This window comes from Danio rerio, chromosome 4 (assembly GCF_052040795.2).
Source record: "Danio rerio strain M-AB ecotype USA chromosome 4, GRCz13ab, whole genome shotgun sequence".
NCBI classification, from domain to species: Eukaryota; Metazoa; Chordata; class Actinopteri; order Cypriniformes; family Danionidae; genus Danio; species Danio rerio.
Window position 1 is genome coordinate 53,731,217 of NC_141024.2, and position 13,645 is coordinate 53,744,861.

Genomic DNA, 13,645 nt, shown 5'->3' on the forward strand with positions numbered 1-13,645 from the left:
TCCTGTGTGTGGACTCAGTGATTTACCTTTTATAGTGACAAATACGTTCTTTTCATTGCCTTTAAAGTGAAATAACTGAACATAAATATACAAGGCTGAGAAAATTGCTCATTTTACATGGCATTTAGAGGTTTTGGCATCTGTACTGTACTTCATTTCTTTATTCTAAGAATTTAAAGTCCTAATTTCTAGTTCAAAGTATTTTTATTATTTATAAAACTGTAATAAAATTTACTGTTTAAATATGTAAATAAAGCAATTTGACAAAATGGTAGGAAATAGTTTTGGTACATCAAAAAGTGTAGTTGTAATAACTATCCAACAGGATTATCCAGCAAAAATTAGTTCTTAATATGTCACTAAAATGTCATATTTATACCTCAATTAAACAGAAAATCAGGTGAATAACAGCAAAAAGGTTCAGTTTTTTTTAGAAAACAAATAATCCCTTTCAATAAGCTGGCTACAGGCCTAAAAGTGCAATGTTAAAATGATGTTTAATAACTGATAAAGAGAGAGTTTAATAAAGACTTTCGTTTATTTTTTGTACAAATTAAACATCTCTCAGTATTATTAAAAGATGGAGCACAGGCTGTAGTTTTTCTGACAAATTGTTTCAACCAAAATTGGAGATGTTACTCTAAGAGATTAGGAGAACTGGCAGGGTCATATACGTTTACATGTAGGTGTTTATTCTGCAGTTAGTTTTCAGGGTATATTGTTTACAGACTAGTCTGCTTTAATGTTAGACTGAACGTAAAAGCGGTGAAAACACCAGCATAACGGCATTATCATGATGGACTCATTCAGTAGCGAACTTGAGTTTATGTGACTTACACTTTTCGTTGGAAAAAGCTCTTTATGTCCACCTCTTCTTGCTACCTCCATCCTAACTTGTGCGTGTCTGTCTTACACCTCGCACATTGGGAAATTCCCCCCGCGCAGTTGTTTTGACGCTGTTTGTATCTGAAACAATGGTCTGAAAGCAGCCACTCACATGACAGCAGGGAAAGGCACAGCCAATCACAATGTTCATATGTGTTTGGGGGCGGTGCGACTGGAGGAGAGAACGTGATTTAACCCTTTCGGCATGTCTAGGTTTATACTGACAGCGCGATGTTTTTAAGTGAATTAAAATATTGGTGGGGACATTTTGGTAGTTTGTGGATATTGGTGGGGACATATTCCCACCGTCCACCCTAAATCTACGCCCCTGCTCTCCAGTGTGGGTCTTCATGTGTTTATTAAGTTCTGATGAATTGCTGAAACTCATCCAACATCGAAGCTGCAGTCACACTAGTGTTTGAGCATGAGAAATTCTGTTGTACGACGCTGCGAAAAGGAGCGGGATTAAACAAGATGATTAGACAAGAATAGTTTCTCTCCAGTGTGGCTCATGATGTGTAGATTAAGGGATGATGATTGGCTGAAGCTCTTCCCACACAGAGTACAAGTGAATGGTTTCTCTCCAGTGTGGATATTCATGTGACTGTTAAGGTGTGATGATTGGTTGAAACTCCTCCCACACTGGGTGCATGTGAATGGTTTCTCTCCAGTGTGGATTTTCATGTGTTTATTAAGGGACGATGATTGGTTGAAACTTTTCTCACACTGGGTGCATGTGAATGGTTTCTCTCCAGTGTGGATCCTCATGTGTTTATTAAGGTATGTTGATTGGCTGAAACTCTTCCCACACTGAGTACAAGTGAATGGTTTCTCTCCAGTGTGGATTTTCATGTGATTGTTAAGATGTGATGATCGGTTGAAACTCTTCCCACACTGAGTGCATGTGAATGGTTTCTCTCCAGTGTGGATCCTCATGTGTAGATTAAGGGATGATGATCGGTTGAAACTCCTCCCACATTGAGTGCATGTGAATGGTTTCTCTCCAGTATGAATCCTCATGTGTAGATTAAGGTATGATAATTGGTTGAAACTCTTCCCACACTGAGTACATGTGAATGGTTTCTCTCCAGTGTGGATTTTCATGTGATTGTTAAGGTGTGATGATTGGTTGAAACTCTTCCCACATTGAGTGCATGTGAATGGTTTCTCTCCAGTGTGGATCCTCATGTGTAGATTAAGGGATGATGATCGGTTGAAACTCCTCCCACAATGAGTGCATGTGAATGGTTTCTCTCCAGTGTGGATCCTCATGTGAATCTCAAGATAGCCTTTTCTTCCAAAACTCTTTCCACACTGAGTGCAGGTGAAACGATTCTTGTTTCTCCTTTTCAAAATACCATCAGTCTGTAAATTAGTTTTTTCCTCAATTTTGACATGATGTTCCTCCTCTTTTCTCCCCTCATTCTCTTCAATTAGGTCTGAAATAAATAAATAAAACATTAGTTTTTATTAAGTCTTAAAATTTCTCATTAAAAGCTGAAAAGTGAAAAGACATTGGAAACATTGGTTACACTCACTGTAATTTTGATGCACATTAAATGTAAAATAAATCAGATCATATTCGATCCAAGATGGCAGCGCGTGCACAATGCGAGGCTCAGGGTCTCTCCAGTTTCTGCATTTTTGCAGTACTATTCCTGCTCATTTCGGGTCTGTTCGTGCAGAACAGTGGTGCCTTTACATCGTATACCCAACAGGAGCTTTTGGATATTGGTTTGTGGATTCCGGACAGTTTTATTAGGAATCTTCGACTCATCCATGAGATTGCCAGAACACCCCGGGCTGGGCGCCCTTCCCGGCCGGGCGGAAGTGCTCACACACCGCGCAGAGAACGTAAACAAAGACGGAGGAAGCGCGGCGGGCTAAGAGCTAAGCTAAAGCTAACACCACACCAGCTCTCTTTACCCAGCATCTTTCTCGCCAATGTACGGTCACTGGTGAACAAAATGGATGAGATTCGACTGTGCATCAACCACAGCAAAAGATTATGGAACTGTAACGTCATGATTTTCACAGAAACATGGCTAAACAGCGGGATACCAGACAATGCTGTATCGCTAATGGAGCATCACACATTCCGAGCGGACAGAACGGCGGATGACTCCGGTAAGACCAGAGGCGGAGGATTATGCATTTATATTAACAAAGCTTGGTGCACACACTCTGTCGTCGTTGGGAGACATTGCTCTGCTAACCTGGAATTCCTAATGGTTAAATGTAGACCTTTTTACCTACCACAGGATTTCACATCCACCATAATATCTGCTGCTTTTATTCCTCCCGACGCTGATGCAAAGCTGGCTATGAACAAACATCATGCAGCCATCAGCAAACAACAGACTGCTCACCCGGAGGCTGCTTTAATTGTTGCGGGGGATTTTAATCACTCAAGCTTAAAGACAGTGCTCCCTAAATTCCATCAAAACATTCTCTGTCACAGAAGGGGAAACAAAACATTGGACCATGTTTACACAAACATAGCTGAAGCCTATGCTGTGACCCCCCTCCCCCACCTGGGTCAGTTAGATCACCTTTCTTTGTTCCTTACCCCCAAATACTCACCCCTCATCGACCATGTGAAGCCATCAGTGAGGACCATCAAAGTGTGGCCAGCAGGGGTAGACTCCACACTCCAGGACAGGTTTTAACACACAGACTGGGGTATGTTTGCTTTCCAGGCCACACATGGCTTTCACACAGACATTGACAGTTACACTTCCTCTGTTCTGGAATATATCAACACCACCATAGACAGTGTTACAACCCAGAAACAAATCACCACATACCCGAATCAGAAGCCATGGATGAACAAGGAGGTGTGCCTCTTGCTGAAGGCACGCAACACTGCCTTTAGATCAGGGGATGCACAGGCCTACAGCACTTCCAGGGTTAATCTGAAGAGGGGCATCAAAAAGGCCAAGCACTGTTACAAGCTAAAGCTAGAGGAGCACTTTTCCAACTCTGATCCTTGGCGCATGTGGCAGGGCATCCAGGCCATCACCAACTACAAACCCACAGCCACTGACGTCTCCTTCCTGAACGAGCTAAATGACTTTTATGCCCGCTTTGATAGAGACAATAAAGAACCCTACACCAGGATCACTTCCTCCACCGACCACTCACCTATCACACTCACCTCCTCAGAAGTACACACCGCACTGAGTCGTATCAATGGGCGTAAGGCTGCTGCTGGACCAGACGGTATTCCTGGGCGTGTCCTCAAAGTATGTGCAGAACAGCTCGCTGGGGTATTCACAGACATTTTCAACCTGTCGCTCAACCTAGCAGCTGTGCCAACATGCTTTAAAACCACCTCTATTGTGCCAGTGCCCAAACACTCCAGCCCCAACATGACTGAATGACTACCGGCCTGTAGCACTCACACCCATCATCATGAAGTGCTTCGAGCGGTTGGTCCTGGCACATCTAAAAGACTCTCTGCCATCCACACTGGACCCACATCAGTTTGCTTACCGTGGCAACAGGAGCACAGATGATGCAGTCTCTATAGCACTGCACTCTGTACTCACACACCTGGACAATAAAAACACTTATGCACGAATGCTGTTTGTGGACTTCAGCTCAGCATTCAACACTGTCATACCCTCCAAGTTACTGATCAAACTAAGGAATCTGGATATCGACACATCACTATGCAACAGGATTATGGACTTTCTGACTAACAGACCTCAGAATGTTAGATCAGGCCACATTTGCTCCACCACCGTCACACTCAACACTGGTGTACCACAGGGCTGTGTGCTGAGCCCCTTCCTCTACTTCCTTTTTACCGTTGACTGTAGGCCTGTTAATAGATCCAACACCATTATCAAATTTGCAGATGACACCACAGTGATTGGTCTAATCAGCAACAATGATGAGACGGCCTACAGGGAGGAGATACAGCATCTGGCCACTTGGTGCACTGACAATAATCTGCTCCTTAACACCAACAAGACCAAGGGGCTCATTTTGGACTTCAGAAAGGGACGAACAGGCTCACATGATCCCATCCACATCAATGAGATGGCCGTTGAGCCTGTCTCATCCTTTAAGTTCCTGGGGACCCACATCTCAAAGGACCTTTCCTGGTCCACCAACACCTCCAGCCTGATCAAGAAGGCTCACCAGCACCTATTTTTCTTAAGGCAACTGAAGAAGAATCAGCTTTCATCAGCCGTCTTGGTGAACTTCTACCGCTGCACAATAGAGAGCATCCTGACAAACTGTGTCACAGTCTGGTATGGAAGCTGCTCTGTTGCTGAGCGTAAGGCACTGCAGCGGGTGGTGAAAACTGCCCAACGCATCACAGGGACCACACTGCCTGCCATAGAGGACAACCAGAAGAAACACTGTTTGCGCCGAGCACGCAGTATTCTGAAGGACACCTTTCAACCTGCTCACAGACTGTTTTCTCTCCTGCCCTCCGGCAGGCACTTCAGGCTCCCCCGGACAAAAACCAGCAGACTGAGGAACAGCTTTTTCCCCAGAGCTGTCTCCCTCCTGAACTCTGCCCCACACTGACTCTTTTGCCCCCCAATACACCCTCCACTCTCCTCTAACTTAAACTCCTTGCAATAACTACATTGTTTAACATTTGCACATTTAAAATTTGCACATTCACTGCACCACATTGAACTGTTTACTTATTGAACTGTACATACCCACTGCATATGGGCATTTGTAATTATGTACACACCCACTATACATATACACTTGTAATCATGCTTATTTATCTGCATACTACTGATTATTAATAGCAAGCTGCACATATATTCATATATTGTAACATATACACTTGTAATCATGTTTATCTATCCCTGTACATATATTCATATATTGTAACATATACAATTGTAATCATGTTTATCTATCTGCACACTACTGTTTATTAATAACAACCTGCACATATATTCATATATTGTAAATCTGTTCATAGCTTATCCAACCTGTATATAATGTTCATAGTACATCCATCTGTAAATATCACCATAGTTTTCTATAACTGCACTTTATAACTTATTCCTGTATCCAGCACTTGCTGCTATTGCACTGCTGGTTAGACTTAAACCACATTTTGTTGCATTGTACTTGTACATGTGTAATGAAAATAAAGTTGAATCTAATCTAATCTAATTTTGTTTGGTCCATTAACGTGTACACATTTAAGCAGATTCAATTCAGCTTTATTTATCTAGTGCTTTTACTATGTAATATGTGTCAAAGCTGCTTAACATAGAAGTTATATTATATGGACTCTATGCATGAACTCCGCTGACGTGGTTCTGGTAGACTATCAGTCAGGCTCTTTACGTCTACATAGCGCGCTCTACGCCGAAATCTAATAGAGGCGAAACCTAAACGCATCAGAGCATGGTAAAGAAGGGAGATTTACTCTTAAATTGATGAGGATCCTCTGCCAGTGGATGTCCAGCATCTAGAAAATCATTTTTGTTCAGTTCCAGAACCCATAATAGTTGATTAATACACCAGATCAGGCTGAAAATCTCCATGAAGAGGTGGAGTGACTGAAAGGAGACTGCTTCGATGCTGCTTTTAGTGATGTTACAAGGTTCTAAAGGTACAGTTAAAAAATTATATACTAGAATTTAACCCAAATGACAGTAGTAACAAGTTGTAATTGTATTTTATATTAAATAATATTACGTTATTAACCATACTATAGTAAATTCTATTATATTGTATATATTGTATACATGCATATATACACACACAAACACCAAATATTCTAGTCTCATGTAATAGGCAAATAAACAACAAATGTAACAAATGTATCAGGCACGAATATTTATATGCACAACCTAATCAAATCAAAATCAATAATCAAAGTACCCATTGGGTCTTAAAAGCATTTACAAAAGTCTTAAATTTGATAATCTCAAATTAAGGCCTTAATAGCCTTGAATTATTATACAAAGTCTTGAGTTTTGTTACAAAGGTCTTATTTTAATAATTTATATTACTTTTCTTAGGATTAAGTTCATATCATAACAAAATTAACTGTAACTAATGTAAGCTAACTAAAAAATCATGCAGCATAACGTTGAGTGCACCTCACGCTCCACGTAATAGCAGAAAGCACAAAAGCATGCACACCCGTTACTATGGTTACTTGAGGTGAGGTACAGAACAAGATAGTTGCTAGCCTAGTTTGTCGGTTTGTTTAATCTGCTGTGGCCAAGGAATCCGAATTACGTTTGGGTCAATCCTGTGCCAAGAAATAACCGTGACGCCTACTGCTGTTGATGTCGAAAATCTTATAAGCTAGCAACAATGGATGTTACAGCCCTGGACTCCCATTTAAGGGGTGCCAAACACACCGTGTGTAGTACTGCTCGTCAGCGCAACCACCTATTGTGGAGTTCTTTGCACTGGAGACCACAATCTCCTGAGCATCACTCTAAAGGCTCGTACACACAGGGACGCTTTTTGTTTGGGTTTATCATCAGCGTTTTATGAGACATTTTTCTGTATTTAAACCCAATCGATTTTTACTGGCGTCGAGTAGAAGAGTATGCAAAATCACTCCTTGATGTTAGATGAACATTGAATTTCATTTGAAAAGGTATTAAAAAGGTCTTTAAAAGCCTTGAATTTCATTTGGAGGATCCTGGGGGTACCCTGCTAATGCATTTCTTTCTGATTTATACATCTACACCCTTCAACATCCAGAGTAACGTGTCCAGAGTAAGAGCAACTGTGAGGGAGACGCCATCCATCACAAGGCTCAGGGTTCACGCTGAGCATCTCATCTGCAGGGTGAATCAACAAGCAGGACAGTCATCATCTCTTTCTATTACAGCAAGCATCAACTAGATTTACACAATAGCTTGCCTTGTGCCCATCAAAAAAAGCTTGAGCTAAAGCTTAAAGAGTAGATGATGAAGCTAAATTTGTTCATAAAAAATATATATATAAACACAAACTAAACATAATGCAGGAATATAAATTTGTCAATATAATAAACATTCATTTTCAGTGAATGGTGGGGGGGGGGGGGGGGTTATCCATCTAAAGCCTGATTTATACTTCTGCGTCAAACGGCGGTGTATGCTACGGCGCTGACGCATAGCCCTCCGCCGTGGCCGTCAGCGTCACTAACGTACACCTCTCAAAAAATGTAACTCTACGTCGCAACAACGCGTAGCGCAAGCTCTGTGATTGGTCGGCTTGGTAACGTTGACGAGTCTGGGCGGGACCAAGAGCCACGCGAATGGCGCGAGCGATTGTTTACAAGTGTGGAGTCCCGTGAAGGAGCTCCGGGTGGAAAGTTTTGTTTTGTGTTTACCTCATAGTAATCGTTGTTGCACGTCCGCCAGTTCCCGCCTCAAAATGAGCGAGTTTGAGTCACTTGTACAACCAGGAAGTGTTCAGGAAAAGATAAACAGAAGCGAAGAAACTCTACACAGAGGAACATTTACACGTCACTGCCAACTAGCGTTTCGGAAGTGTTAATGCAGGCCAACAGAGACATCGTGCAGAAGTGTAAATGCACAGCTACGGGCGTTGCATGCGCCGTGGGTCACGCCGGTCACTTGACGCAGAAGTATAAACCAGGCTTAATAAGGATGCATTTTCTTGTCACAAGTAGCAGTTTATCTAACAATTTATAACCTTTGGTGTCAAGGGTCAATGACATTTCTTGTGTTTTAGAAGGGAGTCCCAAAAGAAAAAGATCGGGATCTTTTTTAATTTGATCTTAAAAATTGTGCTAATTTCATACGCAAAAAAGTTCCAGAATCTTCAAATGAGTTTGCACTTCCAGAAACAATGAAAGTATGTACCAAGCTCTGTATGACACTTAACACGAAGAGCTGGTATAGAGGAATCCATTTTATTCAATAAAACTGGCGTTATATGCAGCCTATGTAAAATCTTATATTGAGTCTCTAAAGTCGATTACAAATAAAAGTGGATCTAATACACCTCAAAGCCTCATGCCAGTCATCATCTATATAAACATTACACAGGTCTTCCTCCCACTTATGGGCCACTGTGTTCACAAGTCCAGAGATATTAGAGTATAGAAAAGAATAAAATCTAGAAATAAAATGAACAGCATTTGTTGTGTTAGCGAGAAAACTTTCCAAACTATTTAGTGCTAATGTATCTGGTATTTGTTTTTGCTTTGACATAACAGTGACAAAATTGCAGATATCCAAAGTGATGTTGGTTTGGGAGATCAAATTTCTTTTGGAATTGTTGGAAGGACATTAAAGAGTCATCCTGGAACAAGTCAGATAGAATATGAATTACTTTTATGTGCCATGCTTTGAAAAGAGGTGAATCTATGCCAGGGATAAAGTCCTGATTCAAATAAATTGGTTTTAACATAATTATAGCTTCCCCTCTCCCTAAAAACCTGGAAATCTGTCGCCAAACTTTAATAGAGCTATATAGTATTGTATTTTTCTTCACTGTCTCTTTTTACTTGTGGAGACAAGCAAACAAACTCCAGACAGATAGTGGGGAGCAGGCCCAGGAATCCACACAAGGGCATAGGTCAGGGGTCAGCAACCCGCGGCTCTAGAGCCGCATGCGGCTCTTTAGCGCTGCCCTTGTGGCTCCCTGAAGTTTTTTCAAAAATGTTCAAAAAGATGGGGAAGGTTAGTATATATTTTTGTTTTAATATGATATCTACAGGAGGACAAACATTTTTAACGTTTTCAAATGCTGTAAAAGTGTGTAGAATTAATATTTAATTTCAACATTTCTGTCAACGAAGATTTGCGTCATAACCTGCGACACAGGATGTCTATCAGCAGGGCGGGATGCCGGGCAGGTGGCTGTTGTAAACAAACCGGGAGATAATAAAGCATGGAAAACCGTTCAGAGATGGTGACTACATGAAGGAGTCATTCATCAACATATTAGAACACCTATTTGCAGACTTCAAAAACAAAACCAAGATAATACAAAAAATTAAAGATATACCTCTCTCCGCTAAGACAGTGAAGGAAAGGGCTATTAAAATGGCAGGTAACATCACCGATCAGCAAACCAAGGACATTAATTCAGTGCCAGCATACTCAATTGCCTGTGATGTGAGCGATATTCAATGCGCTTTTATGCAGGTATGTGAACTCTGATGGGCCGCAAGAAGAAATGATCAAATTAATATCACTGAAAGACCAGAGGCTGTGCTGAAGTGTTTAAATGACAACGAAATCAACACCAACCACCTGATTTCAGTGGCTATTTAATCATGAAGGCTCATTATCTATTTGTAGCCAACTTAGTAATTTTTATAGTAGGCTAATATAGCTACTATAGATACATACAGCATGTGTTTGGCTTATATAAGGCTTTACATTTTTTGCAGCTCCAAACATATTTGTTTTTTTTTTTTTTTTTGGTCCAATATGGCTCTTTCAACATTTTGGGTTGCCGACCCCTGGCATAGGTCATAGTAAGATTTGAACCATTTCCAAATGAGTCTGGCATGGCAAGCCCAGTTATAATATACGATATTAGGCAGAGCTAATCCACCTAGCTCTGTTGGCATCTGCAGAAATTTAAGTTTTTTTGCCATTCCATATAAATCTAGAAAAAGCACTTTTAAGCTGGGCAGAGGCTTTCCTGCTTGATTATAAGGGTGTCAATTGAAGAGGGTATAACATTCGGGGGAGAATATTCATCTTTATTAAGCTTATTCTACCAAAGAGTGAAAGGGGAAGGGCTTGCCAGCGGTTTAAGTCTTTTTTGACCATTTGAACAATTGGGGCATAATTGAGTTTCCATAGTTGATTTAAGTCAGTTGACACTTTAATTCCGAGATTAACAAATCCAGATTTTGACCATTTAAAAGAAATATTTACTATAGATTCAGCATCGAAATTACCTAATGGCAATGCTTCTGATTTATTAAAGTTAATTTTGTAGCCAGAAGTTAAACTAAAATCTTCAAAAAATGATAGTGTTCAGGTGACGATAAAAACAGCAGAATATCATCTGCATAAAGTGCAATTTTGTGTTCACAACTCTTCATTGATATACCCTTTATATTTTTATTCTGTTTGATAGCTTCTGCTAGTGCCAATGCAAACAAAAGAGGGCTCAGTGGGCAGCCCTGTCTGGTGCCCCTAGCAAGTGGAATAGGTTCTGATCGTAGACCATTAGTAATAATGCAAGACATGGGGGAGTGATAGATGGTTTGAATCTCTTTTAAAAATTCACCCTTTATACTAAAACTATGCAGAGTTTCAAACAGGTAACTCCACTCAACCCTATCAAAAGCTTTCTCTGTCCCTGAAGATACAGAAATTGCTTTATAGTTGTGTTGATTGGTGTACTGTATAACATTCATAAGTCTTCTTTTGCTGTTCACACCAGATGCGGAACGCGTGGATAAATCGCGCTATTTGCGCGTAAATAGCCGCATAAACGTTTGAGTTTACTCGCTTCATTTGCGCGCCAAACCCCGCTTCTTTCGCGTGTCAAATTCACTTCAGAACCGACGCGGATTCGCTTGATGGGCAGAGCTTCTGCCCGAAGACTCTAGCTTCATAGCTAAATGGCTAACATGGATTTTATGAAGAAAATAACAGTGTTTATGTGCTTTATGAAGACTGAAAAACAGCGTTGATACGTTTAGGGTCGTGTCTGAGTCCACTACATTCTTTCAGAGGTGCATCCAGCCCTGTGAGCTCATAAACTCCTCCAGAAACTTAACCTGGATGATAGAGGTTTTCAGCGGTACTTCTGACAAAGCCAAGCCGAGTTTGATGAACTGTTGTTGGTGAAGGCTGGAGGATTTCCCTCGGAACACCGACAACAGGTTCTACGTCACAATCACGCCCCCACAAGAGCAAGCTTCTGATTGGTTAACGCAGCGCAAATGTACGCTGAAGTTCAGATTTTCGAACTCGAGAGATTCAAACGCGCAAAACGCTTAATTTGCCCCACGCCAATCGCGCAATTTGCGTTATTCGCGCCGCAGGATGTCTATTCGCGCGTTTGCATTGACTTAACATGTATATCACTCGCGCTTGACGCGCGTTTCGCGTCTGGTGTGAACGCAGCATTATATTTGTAATAGAGAAATGTTCTGTATTAAGCCTGTCTGGTCTGGGTTTATAAGGTGGGGAAGAACTATCTCGAGTCTCCTGGGCAGCAGCTTAGTGAGTATCTTGGCATTGATCCCAATTAAGCTTATGATCTTTATGAACTACATTCATCAGGTGATTTATTTTTCTACCACTCGATTTGAACATTTATAACCTACTTGGAAAACCCGATTGAGACAAATCCTGCATGTTCGTAGCAAGTGCACATAATTTAAGCTTATATTAGTGAGTTTGCATTATTGTATTAAACTTATGCAAATGCCTAAAGCCACGTTTGCTGTAAACCGGAGTGATGAGGAGATGGCAAGATGACATACTTTGTTACTTATTTTCATTCATTTGTACTTTTGTCTTTGTTTTCTTGCCTTTGTGCATGTCCTGAGGCTTAGCTGAAGACTTACGTGGCGACATTTTATATACCCGACAAGATGCAGAAATGCCATCTAAAAAGGTTTCCTGCTGTTTGTCCAATCAGGGACAGTGGCAATGTAAATATACAAATAATAATGTTAACCCTGGGTTTGTGAATGTGAAACATCTGTTAATGAACATCCAGGATTATATTTTAACCCCAGGTATAACATGATCAGTGTGGAACATGATTACAGATAACCCAGGATTCTGTTTATCCAGCGTTAGAATGACCCAGGGTTAACAATTTTTGCATGCTGTAATCCATTTCTAAATCAGCAAAAGTCTTTTTTACACTAGTTTGTTGGCCAGTTGTAGTCAGTGCAATGCTAAACGTTATTGTTCCACCATAGTTTGTTTGTTTTGCCACACGTCGTTCCACAGCAACATCATATAGTTTAGAATACTGTACAATGTTTTATAATACTTAATTATCTAAGTGTCCATTTCATTCAGCATATTTAAAATTGGGGGCATCCACGATTTTTGACATACTTCAAACAAGACCATTTTGGTTGGTTGGTTTTTGAGAATGAAAATCAACCTGTTTGTTCCTGCAGATCTTCCTGTTTGACTGTGAATGTTTCTTCAATCTTCACATCTTCACTCTCCTCTTTAATAAACGCCATCTTTATAACAGTGTAGAGATCGGTCGCTTCAGCAGGAGTTTTTCTCTGCGTTTGGACACTTTATCCTGTTTAAAATGAACAAAACAATAAAAATTTTTCAAATAAATAAAACAATGAACAGAAACAAAATAACTTCTCTTCAACACTTGCTTCAACAGTATCTTTATATGAGAGTCATTAACAAAAACAAATCAGGTAAAAGTCAGAGCAAGAAACAATGACCTGATTAAAACTAGTAAGTTACTTAATTTCTTTTATACTTCGAATTGAATGACATTATGCTATTTAAAAAAATAAAAGGTTATTAAAATATGTATCACACACATTTCTGTTAACTTATTCAAACAATAGCTCTCATTACTGTCAGCAAAATAGTATTATGTTGTATAAAGGGTTAAATAATATTGTCAACAGCAGGTTCATAATTTAGCATCAGATGAAAAACATCAAACTTTAATCAATCAGTTCATATTTATGTAAAAGTTTTAAACACAAACCTCTCTCCAGTTGAATTCCAGCGCAGGAGCGGCGCAGCCTTATGACGTCACACGCCACGCCAGAATAAAAGTCCCTTTTCCACTTACTGTTGCAGTCATGACTTATTGATACATT

General features: G+C 40.3%; 1 protein-coding gene across 2 annotated transcripts; it reads right to left on the reverse strand.

Moving 5' to 3' along the window:
* Positions 1–519: 519 nt before the first annotated feature.
* On the reverse strand, positions 520–13,586 carry LOC137487293 (uncharacterized). 2 transcript variants are annotated; one of them, XM_087249171.1, is made up of 3 exons: positions 13,531–13,586; positions 12,949–13,098; positions 520–2,324 (listed from the first exon to the last, which is right to left on the reverse strand). In XM_087249171.1, the coding sequence occupies exons 2-3, from the start codon at positions 13,031–13,033 to the stop codon at positions 1,351–1,353; spliced, it is 1,059 nt and encodes a 352-aa protein (XP_087105297.1). In that variant the 5' UTR covers positions 13,034–13,098; positions 13,531–13,586; the 3' UTR covers positions 520–1,350. The 2 variants fall into 2 exon arrangements, with proteins under 2 accessions (XP_087105297.1, XP_087105298.1); XM_087249172.1 differs by having other exon boundaries at positions 13,527–13,567.
* Between the last annotated feature and the right edge of the window lie 59 nt (positions 13,587–13,645).